Below are 24,965 nucleotides of genomic sequence, written 5' to 3' on the forward strand. Positions count from 1 at the left end.
CCACTCCCTACGTGAAATCGGAGAGATTCCCTCCTCTCTGCCTGGGGGAAGTGAGATGATTCTCCAAGGAGCCAGATCCTTCAGCCAGCAATGACCCACCCACTTAGGCTTCTCCCACACTCATCCTCAACCTCTCTTTGTTCAAGTCCTCTCCAGAGCCCAGAGCTCATTAAGGATCATCATTTCTTTATTTATTTCTTTTTCTTTTGTTCTTTTCTTTCTTTCTTTCTTTTTTTTTTTTTTTTTTTTTTTTTGAGATGGGATCTTCACTCTGTTGCCCAGGCTGGAGTGCAGTGGCGTGATCTTGGCTCACTGCAAACTCCAGCTCCCAGGTTCAAATGATTCTCCTGCCTCAGCCTCCTGAGTAGCTGGTACCACAGCTACTGCCACCACGCCTAGCTAATTTTTTTTTTTTTTTTTTTTTTTTTTGTATTTTTAGTAGAGACAGAGTTTCACGATATTGGCCAGGCTGATCTTGAACTCTAGACCTCAGGTGATCCACCTGCCTCGAACTCCCAAAGGGCTGGGATGACAGGCATGAGCCAGCACGCCCAGCCAGATCATCATTTCTTATACATCATCATAACCATCCCCAGATTCTTCATCATTGCCAAATTCTTCAGCAACTCTTTCCTCTGGATATTATTCCACCTCTATAGACTGCAGATTTCTTTTGTTCCGTGTTGATTTTTTTCTCCCTATACTCTAATTCTCTTGTGGTTGGGAGAGTCCCTTCCTCCTCGGTCACAATTACAGCTAATATGTATTGAGCACTCCCTGTGTGTGAGACACTTGGAGTCCTACCTTAATCCTCAAGATCATCATACGGCTGATGGGGGTTCTATTATTATTCTTGCTCTGCAGATGGGGAAACGGGCCCAGAGGTTAACTAACTTGTCCTTGTTCCACAGCCAGTGGTAGAGCAGGGATTGAACCCAGGAAGCCTGGCTGAAGTCATGCTCTTCAAAGCCTTCCTGTTCCCTCTCTTTTTTTCTCTCAATTGGTTTGTTACCAATTGCTGTCAGTTGTTTGTTGCCAAACCAGTTGACTGCATTCTTCTCTGTTTTCCATCTTTCTTAGTCTAGTTTTCATGTTATCGGCATAATTGGAGAACTCTGTCTACTTTTTTTTTTTTTTCCAGACAGCATCTGGCTCTGTCACTCAGGCTGGAGTGCAGTGGCATGATCTTGGCTCACTGCAACCTCCATCCCCCGGCCTCAAGCATCCTCCCATCTCAGCCTCCTAAGTAGCTCCCATCTACTTTAGACATTAAGAGTAATATTCTACTGTGGCCTGGGTGACCCTGGGCAAGTCGTAGAGCCTCTTGAGACCTTGATCACCTTCTCTGTAAGGTGAGGGATGGGCTGGATGCAGGTCAGTGGTCCTCGGGCTTTATTAAAACATCAGTTGTTTGGCAGCACCCCACTCCCTGTGAATTTCCCATTCACTGGGTCTGGAGTGGTGCCAAAAACCTGCATTTCTAACAAGTGCCCACGTGCAGCTGCTGCAGTCACACTGGGACCTGGGCTTTGAGACCCATTCTTGATGCTGCGTGTTCCTTTCCGGTTGTGCCACGCTAAGGCTCTGTTCTTGTTGGAAGGAGTAGGGTCTTTCTCACCCTCCAGAAATCCTGGAGGGATCTTGCAGCATTGGTGGGCAGGTAAAACCCAGAAACACTGTGCTTATTGGAGGGAAGGTGGTATTGAGTGACCCCCCTAAAACAGGGGGACCGGTGTGGGGTAGGTCTTGGACGGATCAGTGAGCCAGCTGGGTGCAGAGCGGAGTCTTCGCTGACCTTTCCTCCTCTTGTTCGCCATCATCTTCTAGCCTGCAGTACTTCAGGGTTGCCTATTTTGGGAAATGGCTTACAGGGCACAGTTCTGGCCCTTAAACCCCCTTTCAACCCCTGACTAATACAAAATAAACCCTCCCCTAGATAAGCAAAAGGGCATGGGGCAGGCCTGCCTCCAAGGAGCAGCCCCAGGGCCGAGGAGAGAGAGCTGGGCGCTGGCACAGGAGGCTGGAGTTTGATGGGAAAGCTTGCAGACAGCGGGGAGCTGCCTGGTCTTTCCAGTCTTGGCTTTTGGCTCTAAGCACGGCTTTTTTTTTTTTAAATTGTATCATGAGGCCCCTTCTACTCAGCTGCCTCCCCGCTTTAGGGGATGGACACAGCACTGGCAGGGATCCTGTGTGTCTCAGTTTCCCTATTGACTTTCTACGGCCTAGAGATATACAGTAGAATTCTACACTATGTTTTTTTCCCTTTTTTTTGAGAAAGGGTCTCTCTCTGTCACCCAGGCTGGAGTGCAGTGGCACAATCTTGGCTCACTGCAACCTCCGCCTCCGAAGGCAGGCCCCTCTGACTCAGCTGGGACTACAGGCATGCGCCACTGCACCCAGCAAATTTTTTTGTATTTTTAGTAGAGATGGGGTTTCGTCATGTTGACCAGGCTGGTCTTAAACTCCTGAGCTCAAGCAATCCGCCTGCCTCAGCCTCCCAAAGTGCTGGGATTACAGTGCCTGGCCCACTTTTTTTTTTTACTTTTTACAATTTTATTCTTAAAATTGTAGTAAAATGCATATCACATAAAATTTACCATTCTAACTCTTAAGTGTCCAGTTCAGTGGCACTAAGTACTACACTTTTGGTTGTCACTGCGTGGTGGACAGAGAAGAGAATGCTACTGCATCTCACGGATAGAGGCCAGGGATACTGCTAACCATGCAACAATGCACAGGACAGCCCTCTCCCCACCACAAAACACCACCCAGCCCAAAATTTCAACAGGGCCACCATGGAGAAACCCTGGCTAGAGGAATTTACCTCCTGCAACTCCTCCAACAGGAGGGCTGGTTTTTCTCTCCAATGCCAGCTCTTGCCTGCCCTCTGTCTTGGGAGATGACTTGGGGCACATCCAACCTGATTACTGTGGCTCTGGATGGGTGCTGAACCATGCTCTGGGCACCAGCCATGCATATGGAGTCAGAGAGGCCCACCTCCCCATCACAGAATCTGTTCACTCAATGTCCAGCTTTTACTTTTTTGTTGCTGTTTTCTGGTTTTTTTTTGTTTTCTTTCTTTTTTTTTTTTTTTTTTTTTCGAGACTGTGTCTTGCTGTGTCACCCAGGCTGGAATGCAGTGGCATGATCTTGGTTCACTGCAACGTTTGCCTCCTGGGTTCAAGTGATTCTCATGCCTCAGCCTTCCAAGTAGCTGGGATTGCAGGCACGCACCACCACGCCCAGCTAATTTTTGTATTTTTAGTAGAGACGGAGTTTCACCATGTTGGCCAGGCTGGTCTCAAACTCCTGGCCACAAGTGATCTGCCCGTCTCAGCCTCCCAAAGTGCTGGGATGACAGGCATGAGCCACTGCACCCGGTCTACCTTCTACTTTCTATTTGCCTGGAATTCAGACTTCCAGGGTGTTGCTTAAGGAGGCAGAAACCCTAGTCCTCACCTCATCCCCTGCCAGCCAGTATACCAAGAGTGACTGGGCTGAGAGTAGCCGTGACAGGAAAAGGCTGAGAAAGAACCGAAGAAAAGGAGGCCTCTGTGCCAAGTCTCCCATGGGAGGAAGAGAAGAGCACTTGAGGATCAGTCCCCACCCATCCTGTGAGGCCCAGAGCCAGTGAGGCCAGAGGGCACTGCCAACCCTACCCCTAGGGAGCCATTTCCTACTTTGGCGTGCAAGATGGTAAAAGAGCATCCCATGAAAAAAATGGATGCTACCTCCAATTCTACTTTGGTGGTGACTGCTCTGTTACCAAAAAAACAAGAACTGCAAGTGTGCGTGGAGTGGGTGTTCCATCAGTATTTGAGATTTTAGCATTGGGTCTTTAGATTGCTTTAGAAAATGCTGACTTGAGGTTCTTTCCCTGTTGGGAAGGAGGTTCCAGAGCCCTTGGGAGACTAGGAGGTTCCAGGAATCACGGGATCCTTTGGGTCCTTGCAGGTCAGATTTGCGTTGGGGGTGCTGTCCCCAACCTCACTCAATGCATGGAAGTTGACACAATGGCTCAACATTACCATTGGGCTGATTCATCATTTGGCTATTGACGCCAGCCTCTGGCCCAGCCAGGACAGAAAAAGGGCCTCTGAGGAACTTCTGGCTCTGTTCCCTCTATGGGGGAGGGGCAAAGGACTTGTGATAAGACAGGGTGTTAGGGTGAGGTGGACTTGGGGAAACAGGATATTTCTAAATTAGAGAAACAGAAGGGTTGTGACCCCCGCTGTGACAGATGGGCCCTGAGCCTGCCCGAGGTCCAGGAGGAACTGTATGTGGGCTTGGGGCTGGCTCTATACCGAGGCCCCTTGGCATGCTTTTCTCGATAAGACTGAGGACCTATGGCCCTCCCACCATTCCCTCCACCACCTTTGAGAACAGCAACCATCCCCAATGCCCGCATCACCTCTTGGGGTCTCCCCCAGGCAGCAGGTGAGGTTCCCATGACTTCTCTGTCTTCAAGTCAGGGTCCACAGTCGGCTGTTTGGGGATCTGCCCCAACATATGGGCCGCTGACCATTGGGTGGGGTCCTGGTCCTTTCCAGAAGGGCAAGCCATACCCGTCACTTGCCTCTCATAGTGAAGACCATCTCTAATGAATGCAGGCAGGGATCACCCACCACCCATGCAGAGCTTCCTGCTCTCATTGGCTTTTCTCACCCTCACTGTCCTCTTGCTGACATCTGGTTGGGACCATTTGCACAACTGCAGACTGGCAGGGCCAGGCAAACACAGCATGTCACCTGCCAGGAAGGTGGTGTGAGGCCAGGCGCAGTGGCTTATGCCTTGTAATCCCAGCACTTTGGGAGACTGAGGCAGGTGGATCATCTGAGGTCAGGAGTTTGAGACCAGCCTGGCCAACATGGCTAAACCCCATCTTTACTAAAAATACAAAAATTACCCAGGTATGGTGGTGGGCACCTATAATCCCAGCTACTTGGGAGGCTGAGGCAGAAGAATCACTTGAACCCAGGAGATGGAGGTTGCAGTGAGCCACTGCACTCCAGCCTGGGCGACAGAACTAGACTCTGTCTCAAAAAAAAAAAAAAAAAAAAAAAAAAGAAGGTGGTGTGGGCTTCTGGGCAGTTGAGAAGAGACTCCTGAGGGGAAGGAGAAAGAGTTGCCCAGATCTGCTAAGAGCATTGGCAATGCTTCTGCCTCCTGCTCTGTTGAGTCTGCTCCTGAAAGGGATTGACAAAATAGTGTGAAATCTAGAAATAGCTTTATTCCCAAAGAGGATACTGGTGGTATTATTGAAAAGAGCAAAAACTTGGAAAGAACCTATATTTTTAAAGTAAGGAATTGGTGAAGTCAATAGTTGCACATCCATTTAACAATTATTTAGTAGCTAATTGGACAATTATGCTTGAGAAGTTACCGGAAAAAGTTTATAAAGCCATGTTACATGAAAAAGTTAAGTTATAAAGTGGCATATACTGTATAATTATAACTGCTCCCCTGCCTCCCTGCCCCCCAAAAAGTCAAATCATAGTGGAAAATGACTAGAAGAAAAAAAAAGCATCAACAGGGTTTGGAGAATGAGGCCAGAGATCATTTTTATCTGCTACTTCCTACTTTCCCATAGTTTTCATTTTTTTTTCTTAAAAAAATATGTGCTACTCTTTTTTTTTTTTTTTTTTTTTTTTTTAGATGGAGTCTTGCTCTGTCGCCCAGACTGGAGTGCAGTGGTGCAATCTCGGCTCACTACAACCTCTGCCTCCCAGGTTCAAGTGATTCTCCTGCCTCAGCCTCCCGAGTAACTGGGACTACAGGTGCCCACCACCACGCCTGGCTAATTTTGTATTTTTAGTAGAGATGGGGTTTCGCCATGTTGGCCAGGCTGGTCTCCTGGCCTCAGATGATCCGCCCGCCTCAGCCTTCCCAAATGCTGGGATTACAGGCATGAGCCACCACGCCTGGCCATGATACTACATTTTTTAAAAACTGTTTAAAATATTAAATGAGGCCGGACATGGTGACATAGCCAGCACTTTGGGAGGCTGAGGTTGGCGGATCACCTGAGGCCAGGAGATCGAGACCAGCCTGGCCAACATGGTGAAACCCCATTTCTACTGAAAATACAAAAAAAATTAGCCAGGCATGGTGGTGCTTGCCTGTAATCCCAGCGACTTGGAAGGCTGAGGCAGGAGAATTCCTTGAACCCGGGAGGCAGAGGGTGCAGTGAGCTGAGATGGTGCCACTGCACTCCAGCCTGGGTGACAAAGGGAGACTCTGTCTCAAAAAAAATAAAGAAAATTTTAAATGAAGTGCCAGGGACTTTATATGCATGTCATGTGGAGCTAGAGGGTCCCGGGGAACCTGTCTTTGCACACGGGAGCCAGAAACCTCTAAGGGCACCTGCGGGCTGATGTCTCCTGGCTCTTGCCTCCTCCCTCTTTTCTCGGCCTGCTCCTGCCCCTGTGACGTTGTTGGGGCAGTTGAACTGGGTTCTTTGCATTGCTCACTGCCATGTCATCCTTTGTTTTGCAGATGCCATGGAAAACAGATACTCTGTAAGTACACATTTCATATACATTATATTTAAAAGTACTCCACTGAACAGTGAAATATTTCCAGACTCACCCACGTCCTGCATTCCCACGAATTCTTCCCCACTCCCTAGTCTGTTTCAGACCAGGAGCCCTGGGCTTCTCTGACTAGCCTTGGCCAGTTCCGATTTTGAATATTGTCTCTTGCAATTTCCATCATTACATCTCAGCCCACATGTGAAGGGATTGGCACTCTAGGGTGCTTAGCACCAAACAAGCAAAGCACACATTTCAATTAATGGCAGAGTCTAGGCTCTGGAAGTGAGGCAGATCTAGGGCGTATGCTTGGAGGAGTGGAGAAGCTGACAGCTCAGTGCAATTTAGCCGATACCAATTACCCACTACACACCAGGCCATCAGCTGCAGGAGACACACAAGGTTCTCCTTCTCAGTTCACCTTCTGTTGAGGGAATCAGACATGTGATCACTTATCATAAAGCAAAGTGAGCTATGCCAGAGCCTGTGGGAACACAGAAGAGAGACCTGGCTAGTGGCCTCTTCCCCAGGGAATCATTTGGATGGGCCGTGAAGAATGAATGGAGTGATGGCAGCATCGACGGAGAAAGATCAGCAGGAGCACAGGGGTGAGGGATGACCAGCTTCAAGCAGCGTGGGATGGGAGAAGAAGAGTGTGACAGTGACAAGTGACGGGAGAAAGATAAGTCAGGGCTTAAATCCAAAGGACTTACATGCCTTGTCTTGTTAAGAAGTTTCATTCTGTAGGAAATAGAGTTAGGAATCTGCTATTTGGCAGATGGGAGGGTTTATGAAAGACACAGAGGCCCACGTTCAACTTTTGCAAAGACCTGTCTTCCACTCCCAACCTTTTTGTGAGCTACCCAGCAATGCAGGAGTTAACTGGGCAGCTAATATCTTAAGAAATGAGGCATTTGCCGTATAAACTTCTTTTAGGTCTGGGAAGAACCTTCGGCAAGATTTCTGGTAGCTCTTCCAGTGGGCCCCTGGCTTCCTTTGTTTTGCCCATGTCTGGACTCTTGTAAAACAGAGCTCGTTATGCCTTTGACAGACAGGAAGCCACTGATATTCCTTTTGTGGAAGAAAGCTATGAATTTAAGGAAAAGAGGAATGAAATGAATGGTTGTTTTTTTGTTTTGTTTTGTTTTGTTTTGTTTTGTTTTTTTCTAGCCAAAACCCACTCAGACTCCTCAAATCAGAGACTCTTGTGTCACTGGGACAAGGAGCCCAATTGACAGATGAGGAAACTGAGGCCTGCATTGGTAGAACAGCGTGCCTGGGGCCATCTGGATAGCTAATAGAGTGAGGAATAGAGCCCGGGCCTCTATACTCTGTGGCCAGTCCTCTGTCATGACAGAGACTCCTTCCAAGATGTGAAGTTGCTGTTCCAGCAATAATCTCTTTGAGAGAGTGGAAAATGAGGTCTTTGCTCCCTGGGCAGTGCGGGACACAGATGTGTTCTCCCGGAGCGATAAACATGGCTGGGTCCACCCAAAACACCCTGTAGGACCAACTTATTTACTTTGTCTTGGATCCAAAGGGTGTCTCTGGACAAAGGCTCTGAGCCCCAGGCCAGACAGAACTTTCCCCAGAAGCTGGCCCTTGGGCATCAAAATCTGCTCCCAGGATGGTCCTGAGAGCTCACCTATGGCTGGTCCTGTCCCCCCAGAAAAAAGAATAAAGTCATCTGGTGGGAGCACAGGGTTTCCAGCCATTGGGAAAGGAATTTTGAACCTTTAAGCAAATGGGTTTTGTTTATAAAAGAAGCAGGTATAGCTTCCCTAATAATCAGCTGGTGTGGGTCAGGAGAAAATTAATTGAATTGCCTAGTGGGGAAATGGGAGGAGATTTCCTTCCTGAAATCAAACCTGGCGATCATTCCCAGTTGTTTAATGGCCGTTGCCTCTGAAAACATTGGAGGAAATATCTTAACAATGAGATAGCCACTTAGCCAAAGACTAATTTGGTATTGTTTGACTTGCTTCAATGGCACATTCTGACTTCATTTTTCCTCTGCCATTTTTACCTTGTTTATAAATTGTGTGTGTGGTCGACGCAGACAGATAGTGTGGAAGAGAACACCCTGTACTTAAATGAAAGGGGTGAATCTGGACCTACGACAGTCTTGGGATCTTGGAGAGAACCCTGCCTTCTTACAGAAAGAAAGGCAATTGCCAGCTATAGCTCGCCTCCCCACTTCCTGGAGGCCAGGAGGCAGCTGGGCTACAGTGGAAACTGCCCAGGTGATGGGATCAGGGGATGGGAGGGGAGCTCCAGTTTTCCAGCTGTCTTTTGGGTGATCCTGTCTTCCTCAGGCTCAAGCTTCCTATTCTATAAAGTGGAGGAGATGATGATGACGATGATGATAAGAGTAACCTCTTAGGATTTTCTTAAGGATGAAATGAGCAACTGCAACCACCATATAAAAGCTGTAAGCTGCAAACCACCACATACAAGCTGGTTGGTTTCAAGCTCTTTTCATCACTTGGGCAATAGTAGGTGTGGATGGAGGAACTTAACTTAATTTGGCCATGAAATGACCCTGCCACATATGGAGAACGTAGCTGTTGCTTACCCAAGGCACAGGATTCAACCAAGGCCAGGCTTTGACTTAGGAATCGGAGACCCACATTAACACTTGACTTCCCGCTTCTTAGCCATGTCACCATGGGCGGATTTCTTGGTCTCTCAGGACCTCTGCTTCCTCATCTGTAAACTGGGAATCATAAACTCCCTCATCTGGTTGTTGTAAGGGTTGAATGTGCACCTGGCACAGACCTGGTCTATTGCAAATAGAAGCAGCATTGTGTAGAAGCAGGAACTGGAGATCCCAGAGTGTGTTGAAATCAAAATGACACAATATTCCGGGTACAAGGCAGGGCGATTTCACAGCCGCACTCGGGTGGCTGATGGCTGGCTTCTGATTTAAGCACAGCAAGCCCAGACCTTGGATGTGAGCATGTTAACCTTTACTTCGAAACCCCTAAGGCCCTGTTGACTATGGCCCAGCCCTTCCTGTCTGTGGCTTTGGCTCTGCAATGGTGCCCCAGGCATTGACTGCCCCCACAGAGGGAGAGCGGAGGTGTCTGGGGAGGGACTTGGTCTGGGGCCCGCAGAAAGGCTGGACACCAGAGTCATGTCTCCCCCATCCAGGCGGAGCAGAGGAAACGGAGCAGGGTGGCTGCCAGCACTGGCAGACCTCCAGCCTCTGGGGCCAGCACAGCTTGCTTGGCCCACTCGCATGGGGCTCTCCTAGCAGAGGAGGGGCCAGAGCCTTGGCTTTCTAGTTGGGGTACCTCAGCCCTGCGTCCTGTTCCCCAAGGGTCCTCAGACCCAGCAAGGCTGGAACAAAATGGAGGCACTATCCCAGCTCACCTTGGGAAGGTCCCAAGACCCTGGGTCATCCTCCGGCTCCTGCTCCTGCTTTGCTGAGTTCCACCTGCAGCAGAGTGTCCTGTGCACATGGATTTCCAGAATAGCGGATTTAGATGCTGCCTGCTCTTCACGGCCCACTGTTGCCCAGGAGCCCCCTCTACTCTGGTATCTCCCAGCATGCCCTGCTCTTTTTCCCTGCAAGGGCTCCTTCCATTTGTCAAAATCCAATCTTTAGGCTGACTCCAGGGTTGCTTCTGTGAATCCCCTGCTGCCCAGCCCAGAGCCCTCTCGCTGCCTCTGAACCCCTTCCACAGTTTGGTGAGACCTCTTATACCTTCTACTTCATAGTGGTGTTATCAATAATTGGTACAATATAAAATTCTTGGGAACAGCTTCTTGCATCCCCAGCATAGAGAACAGCATATGGGTCAGATAACGGTCCAAGCACTAATAGGTGGATAGGTGACACAAATACCATTTGAAGCTGTTAGAGAGCACTACAGGATGGCAGAAGGAATCCAGGAATCCTTTTGTGGGTGTTTTTTGTTGTTGTTGTTTTGTTTCGTTTCGTTTTTGAGATGAAGTGTCACTCTGTCACCCAGGCTGGAGTGCAGTGGCACTATTTCAACTCACTGCAACGTCCACCTCCCAGGCCCAAGTGTTCCTCCCACCTTAGCCTCCTGAGTAGCTGGGACCACAGGTGCACACCACCATGCATGCCTAATTTTTGGCATTTTTTATAGAGACGGGGTTTCACCATGTTGCCCACGCTGGTCTGGAACTCCTAAGCTCAGGGGATCCACCCACCTTGGCCTCCCAAAGTGCTGGGATTACAGGGGTGAGCTACCATGCCCAGCCAGGAATCCTTTTTGTTAAATTGTCATAAAATATACATAATATTAAATTTACCATTTTCTTTCTTTCTTTCTTTCTTTCTTTTTTGAGACGGAGTCTCACTCTGTCGCCCAGGCTGGAGTGCAGTGGCGCGATCTCAGCTCACTGCAAGCTCTGTCTCCCGGGTTCACACCATTCTCCTGCCTCAGCCTCCAGAGTAGCTGGGACTACAGGCGCCCACCACCACGCCTGGCTAATTTTTGTATTTTTTAGTAGAGATGGAGTTTCACTGTGTTGGCCAGGCTGGTCTTGAACTCCTGACCTCATGATCCACCCGCCTCGGCCTCCCAAAGTGCTGGGATTACAGGCGTGAACCACTGCGCCCAGCAAATTCACCATTTTCAAGTGTATACTTAACCATTTTCAAGTGTATAATTCAGTTGCCTTAGGTCCATTCACATTGCTGTGCAACCATCACCACTATCCATCTCCAGAGCTTTTGCTTTTTCTTTTTAAGTGAAAGCAAGTTTATCAGAGAAGTAAAGAAACAAAAGAATGGCTACTCCATAGGCAGAGCAGCCACTAAAACGCTGTAGCCATTAAACACTAACTCCCCATTGCCCCTCCACCAACCCCTAGCAACCGCTGTCTACTTTCTGTCTCTATGAATTTGACTATTCGAGGTACATCATATAAGTGGAATCATCTATTTGTCCTTTCATGTCTGCCTTATTTCATTTAGCATAATGTTTTCAAGGTTTTTCTGTGTTGAAATATATCAGAATTTCTTTCTCTTTTTAAGGTAGAATCATATCATTTTAAAACATTTAAGTTGGACCATCTAAGTTCAGTCCTTCATTTTTAAAATAAAAAAGCAGGCCTCAAACAGGTACATCTTATGTTAGTTCGAGGCAGAACTGGAGCTAGAAGCCAGATCTCTTACAAAATTTCCTTTCTTCTTCTGTGGGTAAATGGGGCACCCTCAGGACTCTGTGCTGGGTGTACATGGGTGCTTGATGAAGTTACTTGGTGGACTGATGTGATTGGTGTCCAACATGTATGCTGGGACAGAGGCTATGGTCCCTACAGAGCAGGCATGGAGAGAAGGAGACATGCATGTGGGCAGGAGCCAGGAGAGGGAGGGTGTCGTAAGCAGAGATCGCGCCACTGCACTCCAGCCTGAGTGACAGAGTGAGAATCCATCTAAAAAAAAAAATTGCTTGCTAAAGAAGTGGTCTCCTGAGGTCTTAAGACGTTCCTGACAGTGTCTTGAGTGGGTGGGAGAGAGGCTGCAGTCATTGTACTGTGGAATTTCACAACTGAGAACCACGCCTAACCAAAATCACGTTCCCTGTTTGCCTCAGTGACACAGCTACAGGGACCCTGGTGGGTGTTGTATTAAGTAAAATTTGACCTTTACTCTTTGCAGATCTGTGAAATGTTGTCTTCTGAGGGGCCACATGCATCTGTAGTGCTGAGGACTCCTTGGGCCTCTAAAGTCACAGAGAGAACCCTGCAGGGTGGGGGACCAGTGCGTGACAGCCCTGCTTTGCATTTTCTTCGAGAAATGCTGTCTGCCATTTTGTATTTCTCTCCATCAGGGCAATCTTCAATCTTGAGAGGTGTGATCATAACTTGCCTTGTTTCTTGTCGCTGCAGAGGACGGAAGGCTCCCTTGATGGAACTTAGACAGCGAGGCCAGATGCACATCCCTGGAAGGACATCTATGTGCCGAGAAGAGCAGATGATCCCTATATTTCAAGAGCTCTGTGCACTTATTTATGAACCTGCCCTGCTCCCACAGAACACAGCAATTCCTCAGGCTAAGCTGCCGGTTCTTAAATCCATCCTACTGAGTTAATGTTGGGTAGAAAGAGATACAGAGGGGCTGCTGAATTTCCCACATACCCTCCTTCCACCAAGTTGGAGCATCCTTGGCAATTGGAAGGGCAGAAGAGGAGATCCAGGGCAAACAGGCCATTGGGATATTCTGAAACTTGAATATTTTGTCTTGTGCAGAGATAAAGACCTTTTCCATGCACCATCATACACAGAAACCAATTTTCTTTTTTGTAGCCAATCACTTCTAGCACATGGCCTGGTTAGAGGCTAGTTTTTTCTCTTTTCCTTTGGTCCTTCAAAGGCTTGTAGTTTTGGGTAGTCCTTGTTCTTTGGAAGTACACCGTGCTGACCAGACAGCCTCCCCCTGTCCCCTCTATGACCCCGCCCTCCACAAACGGGAAAACCAGGCTACTTGGGAGCACCGCCTTTGAAATACCGACCTGAAGACACGGTTCATTCGGGCAAAGCACAGAACAGAAAATGAAGGTGGAACAAGCACAGATGTTCTTAAACTGTTTTTTTCTACACTCTTTTTCTTTTCTTCTACCATGCTGAAGGCTGAAAGACAGGAAGATGGTGCCTACAGCAAATATTATTCTTAATTGAAAAATTGAAATGTGTATGTTTCTTACTAATTTTTAAAGATTTATTCCTTGCCAGGGCAGGCGAGGTGGCTCACGCCCGTAATCCCAGCACTTCGGGAGGCTGAGGCGGGCAGATCACCCAAGGTCCAGAGTTTGAGACCAGCCTGGTGAAACCCTGTCTCTACTGAAAATACAAAAATTAGCCGGATGTGGTGGCGCATTCCTGTAGTATCAGCTACTCAAGAGGCTGAGGTGGGATAATCGCTTGAATCCAGGAAAGAGAGGTTGTAGTGAGTGGAGATTGCACCACTGTACTCCAGCCTGAGTGACAGAGCGAGAATCCATCTCAAAAAAAAAAAAAAAAAAAAAAAAAAAAAAAAAAAAAACTGCTTGCTAAAGAAGTGGTCTCCTGAGGTCTTAAGACATTCCTGACAGTGTCTTGAGTGGGAGAGAGGCTGCTGTCATTGCACTGTGGAATTTCACAGGTGAGAACCACACCTAACCAAAATCACTTTTCCTGTTTGCCTCAGTGACACAGCTGCAGGGACCCTCGTGGGCGTTGTATTAAATAAATTTGACCTTTACTCTTTGCAGATCTGTGAAATGTTGTCTTCTGAGGGGCCACATGCATCTGTAGTGCTGAGGACTCCTTGGGCCTCTGAAGTCACAGAGAGAACCAAGCAGGTCTATGTTTTTGTTTTGTTTTGTTTTGAGATGGAGATTTGCTCTTGTTGCCCAGGCTGGAGTGCAGTGGCGCAATCTCGGCTCACTGCAACCTCCACCTCCTGGGTTCAAGTAATTCTCCTGTCCCGGCCTCCTGAGTAGCTGGGATTACAGGCTGGTGCCACCACGCCTGGCTAATTTTTGTATTTTTAGTAGAGACAGAATTTCACCATGTTGGCCAGGCTGGTCTCGAACTCCTGACCTTTGGTGTTCTGCCCACCTCAGCTTCCCAAAGGGCTGGGATTGCAGGCGTGAGCCACCATGCCCAGCCTAGACTCTTCTGACAACATGATGAAAGCTGTTGGTTCCTTTCCCCAACACACACACACACAGTTGTATCACGAAAATGTCATACAATTTCCAAGTTTTCAGAGTGGTGGGCTCAGATTGCGGTCAAAAGATCAGATGACCTCTAATGACCTTCACATCTCTGTTGATGATGTGGGGACAGCTGGAGCCCCTGTGTCCAGGGAGTTCCTTAGTCCCTTGCCCTTACCAGAGAAGGGCAATTGCCACGGGAGCTGCGAAGACCCTATTCCTACTCTCGGTGCCTTACTTATGCAGCACAACTGAATTTTTTGTTTTGTTTTTGTTGAGACAGGCTTGCTCTGTTGCCCAGGCTGAGCGCAGTGGTGTAACCACGGCTCACCGCAGCCTCGAACCCCTGGGCTCAAGCCATCCTCCCACATCAGTCTCCTGGGTAGCTGGGACCAGAGGCCTGAGCCGCCATAGCTGGCTAATTTTTTAATTTTTTTGCAGAGATGAGGTTTCATCATGGTGCCCAGGCTGGTCTCGAACTCCTGGGCCCAAGTGATCCTCCCTCCTTGGCCTCTCAAAGTGCCGGGATTGCAGGCATGAGCCACCACCTCCAGCCTGTGGAGCACACACGAGTTTAAAATTACTTTCTCTTCCGCCTGTATTTCCAAGGAGGAAACTTCATGCACAGGGATCTTTCTTAGTGGATTTAATGGCTAAAAGGTCTGTCTGAACCCAGGACGCTGGCTTCAGCCTTGCTATGCAGCTGCGGTAACCCCAGTGTCTAAGCCTGAGGCATCCCAGGAGCACCCACTCCACTTTTCTCGGCCGCGGAACTCATTAGTTAGAGCGCCCTCTTGTGTCCTCAGGTGGTAATCGGTCATTAAAGGACTTAAAATGGTCCTTAGCCAACACACAGAACTTGCCCTTTTCTGACCCCAAGAGGTCAGCCACCCATTTCGTGAGCATATACTGGTGGCCCCATCAGCGTTCTCTGATTGGCTAACTGAACTCACTCCCCAACCTAGACTCAAGAGAGGCCAAGTGACGCTAAGATCAACATTCACTCACTAAAGCAATGACTCTCGGGCGATTTTGTGTCCCGTTGGTTTTGGAATGGTGTCTGGAGACAAATTTTGGTTGTCACAGCTGGGTGGGTGTGCTCCTGGCATCTGGTGGGTAGAAACCAAGGATGCTCCTAAACATCCTACGGGCACAGAACCGTCTCCCATGACCAAGCATGATCAAGTCCCAAATGCCAATAATGGCCAGGTTGAGAAACTCTGCATAGAAGCATCCAGCTATTTGTCTGTTTGCTCAACAAGCTTGTGCTCATCGTGCTCTGTGTTCCTGACACTGTGCTGAGTGTTGGGGGTGGGACGATTACAAGAGTTACATGGCAGCTGTCCTCCTGGAAGGTACAACCCAGTAGAGATGCAGACGAACAGAGAGTCAATTACAAAGCAGTGTGACAAGTGTCATGCTGGAAAATTAAAAGCTCAAACAAGGGCACATGGGAGGGGCTTCCAACACAGACTTTGGGGAATCCAGGAAGGTCTAAGAGAAAGGTGAGTCTCACCAAAGCCTTGACCACAGGCAGAGGGTACCAGGTAGAAAAAGTGGGGTGAAGAGCATTGAGGACAAAAGGAGAAAGTGCAGGAAGGCCCTGAAGCAAGGGAGTGGGGGGTGCCCTAGAGGGATGGCAGCAGGGCAGTCTGTCAGACCGAAGTGGCCTCCAGCCCTAGAAGCCAATTAGTCTTCCTCAAAACGCTGCCACTGTCCCCTAAGAATTGCTGCCATGCTCCCAATGGCCTGACTCAGTCTTAGAGAGTCTTATGGAGAAGGTCTCTGAAAGGTACACAGCAAGAACTCTCCCCAGTACAGCTGTTTCTAAGACTCTCCACCAGCGTCATTAGCGTGTTGGGAAGAAACCCTCTGCCACAGAGGCTAGCTTCAGCCTTACCTAACACCGCAGGGGCAAATGGAAAGGTAAACGGGAAGGAGATGTCTCCCCAGCAGGTTATTTGCGAACAGTCTCCCCTGCAGAGGATCTCAATCTGGGGTCCACAGAGCGGACATGTTAGAGTAGGGAGCTAGGCAAACATGAGCAGGACAGGAGAGAGCCCCCACGAGAACGTCAGGCGACCATCAGGTGATGGTCTCTGTAAAACTGTCTCTGTAAAATAATAATTGGTTGCAGCCAGTTCCAAGCAAGGACGGTCTCTCAATAGATACAAAACACCCGGATCTGGTGATCAGCCGCTTCCCGATAAGATGTCAGGAGCTGGGCAAGCAGGCTGGAGCATGCGCACCAAAAGGCAAAATGGCGGAATTTAACCAGTGTATGACCTCGCTCTGGGAACGCACGACTGGTAAGGGGAAAATGCCTCAAGTGAGCATGCGCTCAACTTCAGTACTCAGACTGCTTGCGACCCCTCCCAAGTGCTGGCAGGTCACCATATACGCGGACAGCCTGCTCCAAGGGAAGAATCAGGGGAGATGAGACGTAAATCCCAGAACCATGCCAAATATATAAAACCCCAAGTTAAGGGTCAGGCAGGGCACTCAGATCTCTTAAGTTGCCTGCCTGACCCAAGCGTACTGTACTTCCTTTTGTTCCTGCTCTAAAACCTTTTAATAAACTCTCACTCCTGCTCTAAAACTTGCCTTGGTCTCTCCCTGTGCCTTAAAAAATCACTTAAAACCACCTCTTCCCCTCAGCTGAGTTCTGTCTTTGAGAAGGCAAGCATCGAGTTAGCTGCAGACACGTTGGATTTACCGCTGGTAACAGAAGTTGGGGTAAGGTGTGGGTCCTGACAATTCTCTAAGCGTAGGTGCAAAAGGTTATGAGGGTGTGCAGTTTTCTATGGGAGAGAATCCATAGCTTTTATCCATGTCTTTGTTTGTTTTGAGATAGAGTCTTGCTCTGTCACGCAGGCTGGAGTGCTCTGGTGTGAACATGACTCACTGCAGCCTTGACCTCCCGGGCTCAAGCAATCCTCCTGTCTCAGCTTCCCAAAGCTGAGACCACAGGCGCCCACAACCATGACCAGCTAATTTTTAATTTTTTTGTAGAGATGAGGGTGTTGCTATGTTGCCCAGGCTGGTCACAAACTCCTGGGCTCAAGTGATAGAACTCCTGCCTCAGCCTCCCAAAGTTCTGGGATCATAGGTGTGAGCCACCACGCCTGGCCTTTTATCAGTTTCTTAAAGGGAGATAGGGTCCAAAAAAGGGTTAGGAACTTCTAAATAATTAAAAACTCACATATGCTTCATATTATTTGATGTCAGTTAAAACCCCAAAATAGTGATCAATACATTTCTTACCAAAGGATCTACTTTAAAGACAGTTTTACATCCAATATCCTCAGCAAGACTTGGCTTGCCTTCAGCAAATTGCTCAGAACAAGGAAACAAATGGTGATTTCAACATTTGAAGGGGGTAGCCCTCATCTCTCAAAAGTAATAAGCTATTAGAATGTTTTGGAATACCAGACCAGATGCAGTGACTCATGCCTGTAATCCCAGCACTTAGGGAGGCAGAGGCAGAAGGATTGCTTGAACCCACGAGTTTAAGTCCTGCCTGGACAATATAGCGAGACCCCATTCTCCACAAAAAGAAATTTAAAAAAGAAAAAAAAAAGAGAGAATGTTTTGGAATATCAAGGAACCAGCAGTAAATCTATTGAAAAACTTCATAGTCCAAAGTGTTTCTAAAGCCTAAATTGTCCCTTCATCTATATTTCATAATTCAATAAGAAGTGAACTCTTACTTCAAAATGAACTTTGACGATAGAAAAGAAACGTTATTTCCACATTCAGAAACAATGATGATGCTGGAAAGCAAATACACTTTTTTGTTTGTTTGTTTGTTTGTTTTTGAGTTTCACTCTTGTTGCCCAGGCTGGAGTGCAATGGCACCATCTTGGCTCACTGCAACCTCTGCCTCCTGGGTTCAAGCAATTCTCCTGTCTCAGCCTCCCAAGTAGCTAGGATTACAGGCATGTGCCACTACACCTGGCTAATTTTGTATTTTTTTTTTTTTTTTTTTTTTGAGACGGAGTCTTGCTCTGTCGCCCAGGCTGGAGTACAGTGGCCGGATCTCAGCTCACTGCAAGCTCCGCCTCCCAGGTTCACGCCATTCTCCTGCCTCAGCCTCCTGAGTAGCTGGGACTACAGGCGCCCGCCACCTCGCCCGGCTAATTTTTTTGTATTTTTTAGTAGAGACGGGGTTTCACTGTGCTAGCCAGGATGGTCTCGATCTCCTGACCTCGTGATCCGCCCGTCTCGGCCTCCCAAAGTGCTGGGATTACAGGCGTGAGCCACCGCGCCCAGCCAATTTTGTATTTTTTTTAGTGGTGATGGAGTTTCACCATATTGGTCAGGCTGGTCAAACTCCTAACCTCAAGTGATCCACCCACACCGGCCTCCCAAAGTGTTGGGATTATAGGCATGAGCCACCACGCCCGGCCGCAAATACAATTCTTAAAGAAAAATAAAAACTAAATTGGAATAGGGGATTGGCCACCAGTCAACTACATGACCTTGGATGTGTCACACATCCTAGGGTTCCTCTCCTGCAAAAGAAAATGTATTCATCATCTCCCAGGGATGCAATAACAAATTACTACAAACCAGGTGGCTAAAAACAACGGAAATCTATTCTTGCACAGTTCTGGAATCCAGAAGTCCAAAATCAAGGTGTCAGCAATGCCATGATCCTCCAAAGCTCTAGGAGATACTCCTTCTCTGCCTCTCCTGGCCTCTGATGGTTCCCGGCATTCCTTGGGATTTTCTGGGTTGCAGTTGCACTGGGATTTTCTGGGTTACAGTGACTCCAGTCACTGCCTCTGTCATCACAGGGCATTCTTTCACATGCGTGTCTGTGCCTTCACATGGCCTTCTGAGAAGGACACTAGAGCTGGGTGTGGTGGCTCACACCTGTAATCCTAGCACTTTGGGAGGCTGAGGCAGGTGGATCACCTGCGGTCAGGAGTTCGAGACCAGTCTGGCCAACATGGTGAAATCCTGTCTCTACTAAAAATACAAAAACTTAGTCAGGCGTGTTAGCACCCACCTGTAATCCCAGCTACTCAGGAGGCTGAGGCAGGAGAATCGCTTGAACCCAGGAAGTGGAGGTTGCAGTGAGCCAAGATTGCACCACTGCGCTCCAGCCTGGGGGATAGAGCAAGACTCTGTCTCCAAAAAAAAAAAAAAAAGGAACACTAGTTATCGAATTTAGGGCCCACCCGAATCCAATACAACCCCATCTTCACTAACGTTATTTACAAAGACCCTGTCTCCAAATAAACTCACATTCTGAAGTTCCAAGCAGACATGATTTTGGGATTTTGGGGTGACGCTATTCAACCCAGTACAGAAAGGATTGGACTAGATGAGCTCAGGTCCTTGTAGCTCTGACTTTCCAGGTTTCTAAGATGCTCATGTAAATCGGAAGGCAGAAAGATGATGATTTGCCTTCAGATAACATCATCTTGTCAGCATCATCTTTTGAGCCTTCTCAGGCCAATATTCTCTCACTGTGCTCTGTTCCCTTGTGCTTTGTGTCTCTGTATCTCTGAAATATTATTGTTTTCTTTTCTATTTTATTTATTTATTATATAGAAATGAGGTCTCACTATGTTGCCCAGGCTGGTATCAAGCTCCTGAGCTCAAGCAATCCTACTGCCTCGGCCTCCCAAAGTTCTGGGATTACAGGCATGAGCCACCATGCCCGGCCTTTTTTAAAACTTTTTTTGAGACAGAGTCTTGCTCTGTCTCCCAGGCTGGAGTGCCGTGGTGCGATCTCGGTTCACTGCAACCCCGCCTCCCAGGTTCAAGTAGTTTTCGTGCCTCAGCCTCCCAAGTAGCTGGGATTACAGGCGTGTGCTACCATGCCGGCTAATTTTTGTATTTTTGGTAGAGATGGGGTTTCGCCATGTTGGCCAGGTTGGTCTCGAACTCCTGACCTCAGGTGATCCTCTCGCCTCAGCCTCGCAAAGTGCTGAGATTACAGGCGTGAGCCACTAGGGCACCTGGCCTATTGTTTTCTTTCTCTGATCTTCTTCAAAGTTCTCCCTCACTCTCCTCTCTCATTCTTTTTCTGCATCCTCCTTTCCCTTCCTTTTTCTCCTCTATTTCAGCTTTTCTCTTTGTCTCCCTCCCATTCATTGGCCAGAATACGTAACTGAAGTTTATAAACGGCTCTTTTAAAATTTAGTTGTATTTATTTTAGAGACGAGGTCTCCCTTTGCTGCCCAGGCTGGAGTGCAGTAGCTGTTCATTGGTGTGTATGATCGTAGCACACCACAGCCTCAAACTCCTGGGCTCAAACGATCCTCCTGAGTAGCTGGGACTACACGTGCATGTCATAGCACCTGGCCTGAAGTTTATATATTTCTTGTATATCCTGAAGAATTTTATATTCTCAGGGTTGTTCTTGTTGTGTTTTGTTTTGTTTGTTTGTTTTTGAAAGCCAATGCCTGGAATATTTTTTACTTTTCTCTCTTTTTAGGGAAAAAAAGGCTCCAAAAGCCTTCAAAGTTGTTTTCTACATATATTTGACCCTTGGTGGATTATTTTTCCAAGGATTTATTGGACTCATTAGGAAAAAGTCCCCAGTTGCTGCCTTACTTCCTCCCAATCCTGGGATGTGCTCGTTTTCCTGGAACCTCTTGGCACAGGAGGGTCTGGCATGATGCCGGGCACTGTTCCATCAGTTTCTGGTACACCAACACACCCTCCTCAGGGACTGGGTTGTTTGGGCCAGAATTTGTAGCATGAGGAAATATCCCACTCTCCTCCCAAGACTTCTACAGAGTCTGGGACTGGATTCTAGGAAAGGAAAAAGAGTGGATTTCAGTGCCTTCCAATGACAGACCCTAAAGCAGAACCTAACACGGTCTCTGGAAGCCCATCACACCAGCAGCCATTGATTAAAAGTGTGTATCCCTGGGCCAAGACAAGCTCAGTTTGCAGATGGTGTCTCTGGCAGGGTTAGTTTAAGATGAAATAGATAGCAAATTTTAAAGTTCTTTTCGGCTGGGCACAGTAGCTCACACCTGTAATCCAGCACTGTGGGAGGCTGAGGCGGGCAGTTCATTTGGAGTCAGGAGTTTGAGACCAGCCTGACCAACATGGCGAAACCCCGTCTCTACTAAAAATACCAAAAAAAAAAAAAAGAATTAGCTGGGGTGTGGTAGCACACGCCTGTAATCTCAGCCACTTGGGAGGCTGAGGCAGGAGAATCGCTTGAACCCAGGAGGTGGAGGTTGCAGTGAGTTGAGATGGCACCATTGCATTCCAGCCTGGGCAATGGAGTGAGACTCTGTCTCAAAAAGATAAAAATAAAAAATAGGCCGGGCACGGTGGCTGATGCCTGTAATCTTAGCACTTTGAGAGGCTAAGGCGGGCGGATCATGAGGTCAGGAGTTTGAGACCAGCCTGACCAACATGGTAAAACCCTGTCTCTACTAAAAATACAAAAATTAGCCAGGCATGGTGGTGCACACCCGTAATCCAAGCTACTCAGGAGGCTGAGGCAGGAGAATTGCTTCAACCCAGGAGGCGGAGGTTGCAGTGAGCCCAGATCGCGCCACTGCACTCCAGCGTTGGTGACAGAGCGAGACTCTGTCTCAAAAAAAATAAAAATAAAAATAAAAAAATAAAAAGTTCTTTTCATCAGGAAGCTCTTGACTACAGTCATTTCAATAGACACTTTGGCATGTGCAGATTAAACATTTGAGGTTTTGATTATTTAGAGAATGACTACAATGATTTAGATTTGAGGCAGGCTGTCCTTCCTTTGGGCCCTTGTGGCAGGGTCATTGGCAGAATTAATTTGTTGTTAATCTCCCTGGGCTCCTTCCTGTCCCTGCTGCCACACACACCTCTAGAAATCCCAATTTGTGTGCTTCTCACCCCAAGAGAGGTTGTAGAGCAGGAAGGGGCAGAGGTGGGGCAGCAGATAATAAACTGTCCCCAAAACTAGAAAGAGAAAGCTGCAGGGATCCACTCTCTGCCTCCAGGTGATGGAGAGTCTCTCAGGGAAATGGCTGATGCCCAGAGCACCCAGGAGGGCTAGACTACAGGCCCTGGGGTACCCAGGTAAGCTGGACCCCAGGCCCTGGGTCTTACAGCCTTGGCAGGGATCCCATGCACCTCATGTGGCTGGGAGCCAGTGGACCACCTGCCTTCTGTGGACCTTGGAAGCCTGGACTTCAAGGAGCCTAAGCAGTGACCATAACCAGAGTCCCTTCCCCTTCCTTTGTTTTCTAGGAACCACAGGAGCCTTCCAGATTCCTGAGCCACCCTAGAGGGAAGAAGGGATTTTCCAGTTGAGACAAACATTAACTTTCCCAACAGTCTGACAGAATGGGAGCTCAGAGGCAGATTCTCTTTCATTTAATGACAATGAAGTAATGTGATGTTTGTTGCAAAACCAAGTTTGGGGTTGATAAGTCACGCCCTCTATATAAAACTTTCAATCATGTTCTTTGAGGCTGGCAAGCAGGAATGGATAGCATAGCTGGTGAGTGAGCCTAACCAGCCACTCAGTGGCCTCATCTTATTCAGTATATTTGCAAGAATTTTTTTTTTTTTTTTTTTTTTTTGACAGAATCTCGCTCTGTCGCCCAGGCTGCAGTGCAGCAGTTCAATCTCAGCTTACTGCAACCTCCGCCTCTCGGGTTCAAGCAATTCTCCTGCCTCAGCCTCCCAAATAGCTGGGATTACAGGCATGCACCACCATACCCAGCTAATTTTTGTATTTTTGGTAGAGACAGGGTTTCACCATGTTGGCCAGGCTGGTCTCAAACTCCTGACCTCATGATCCACCTGCTTCAGCCTCCCAAAGTGCTGGGATTATGGACATGAGCCACCAGGCCTGGCCCGTTTGCAAGAAATTCTTAAGTGCCTACTAAGGGTCTGGATCCTATGCTATGTAGAGGGGATACATCAGAGAACCAGACAGACATGGTCCCTGGAGCTTGCAAGGCTTTACTCAGAGAAGTCAGGTTTTCCGGTCATGCCTCTCGAGGGGAAAGTTGCTAGATTGTGAGATGTTTGTAGGAGTCTTCCCTTTCCGGGGTTACAGATCTACTCAGGAAGTGGATCTGACATCTAGAAGACCCCGTAGTCATCGCAAAAGGTCCTCAAGGGCATGAGGGCATATTCTTTACCAACTTACAGTGCTAAAAGGACACTTTTGTCCTTTTGCGAGGGTCTTTGCAATAGTTTTTTTGTTTGTTTTTTGAGATGGAGTCTCACTCTGTCACCCAGGCTAGAGTGCAGTGGCACAATCTTGGCTCACTGCAACCTCCACCTCCTGGGTTCAAGTGATTCTCCTGCCTCAGCCTCCTGAGTAGCTGAGATTACAGGTGCGTACCACCACACACAGCTAATTTTTGTATTTTTAGTAGAGATGGGGTTTTACCATGTTAGCCAGGCTGGTCTTGAACTCCTGACCTCGTGATCCGCCCGCCTCGCCCTCCCAAAGTGCTGGGATTATAGGCATGAGCCACCATGCCCAGCCTCGCAGCACCATCTCAAGGTTATGTGACTGTGAAAGACCTCAGTCCCCAAGTATACACAAGTAGACATGTGCATAAATACACATGTCCATGCACTCAGACACATGCACACACGCATGTGCACAGCACACTGGAGAACAAGGATGCCCCCATCCTGCTCTCGCAGCAGATCTTGTGCCAAGACTAACACAGGTGCTTCTCTCTGTTTTGTGGAGGTGTTGGCATATGGTCTGTGATAGCTGAATCAAAAAGTGAAAATTAAGACAGCATGACTCCACATAGTTGAACACGCCGCCTTTGCTTATCAGAGTTTATTCAACAAACAGCAAGCGTCTGGTTTGTGCTAAGCTCCACAATTCCATGGCTGTGGAAGATGCCAGGCAAGCAGATACCCCAAAGAACTGATACAGACTAAAAGCTCTTCTGCAAAGCCTACCATAGGCCTACCCAGGCCCTTCCCACAGTGCTTTCTTTGCACACAGCAAGATCATGGCAGCCCCCTACCAGTCCCTTTTTTCAAGATGGAACCAACTGATCCATGTGGTTGAAACAGACTGATCCAGGCCATTCAGGCAAAAGCCTGGGGTTTGACTGAAGCAGAACCCAGCCTGGGATTACAGGCATGCACCACCATGCCCAGCAAATTTTTGTATTTTTAGTAGAGACAGGGTTTCGCCATGTTGGCCAGGCTGGTCTTGAACTCCTGACTTCAAGTGATCCTCCTGCATCAGTCTCCCAAAGTGCTGGGATCACAGACATGAGCCACTGCACCTGGCCTGTTTGCAAGAAATTCTTAAGTGCCTATGAAGGGTCTAGATCCTAGGCTAAATACAGGGGATACATCAGAGAACCAGACAGACATGGTCCCTGGAGTGTGTGAGGCTTTGCCCAGAGAAGTCAGGTTTTCCGGTCATGCCTGGCAAGGGGAAAGTTGCTCAGTTGGTAGCTGAGGCCACTTGGTATGTTGCAGATTCAAGTCCCTGGGCCCTCTCACTGCCAAGGATTGTCAAAATAGAAAACCAATGCCAGGTGGAGAAAAAATATTTCATGTGTGTGCCACATCTGTGACACAGAGAGGCAGAACTTGGCAGAGTGAGGTGGGGTGGAGGGGTTGGTGGGGAGTGACAGTTGAAGATGACCATGGTGACCTCTACTTGTAACAAGTGTACCAGACAGAAAAACATGCCCTAGAAAATCTTCAAATTGAAAAAATAATAAAAGATGAGGGGTCTAAAAGAAAAATTGCATTCACGTTTATTAAAATATATTAGTTAATATTCATAGGATGTCCT

General features: G+C 48.0%; 1 protein-coding gene across 8 annotated transcripts in view; it reads left to right on the forward strand.

Moving 5' to 3' along the window:
• The window catches only part of PECAM1 (platelet and endothelial cell adhesion molecule 1), an 83,953-nt gene extending 70,195 nt beyond the window's left edge, over positions 1-13,758 (forward strand). For 6 of the 8 annotated variants that reach the window (XM_050762422.1, XM_050762423.1, XM_050762424.1 and 3 more), the window contains 2 exons: positions 6,496-6,518; positions 12,399-13,758. In XM_050762422.1, coding sequence (XP_050618379.1) covers positions 6,496-6,518; positions 12,399-12,428 — 53 coding nt within the window. In that variant the 3' untranslated portion in view covers positions 12,429-13,758. The remainder of the gene's footprint in view (positions 1-6,495; positions 6,519-12,398) is intronic. The other 2 variants (XM_050762425.1, XM_050762428.1) reach the window with 1 other exon arrangement.
• The last annotated feature ends 11,207 nt before the right edge of the window (positions 13,759-24,965 follow it).

This window comes from Macaca thibetana, chromosome 16, assembly GCF_024542745.1.
Source record: "Macaca thibetana thibetana isolate TM-01 chromosome 16, ASM2454274v1, whole genome shotgun sequence".
NCBI lineage: Eukaryota > Metazoa > Chordata > Mammalia > Primates > Cercopithecidae > Macaca > Macaca thibetana.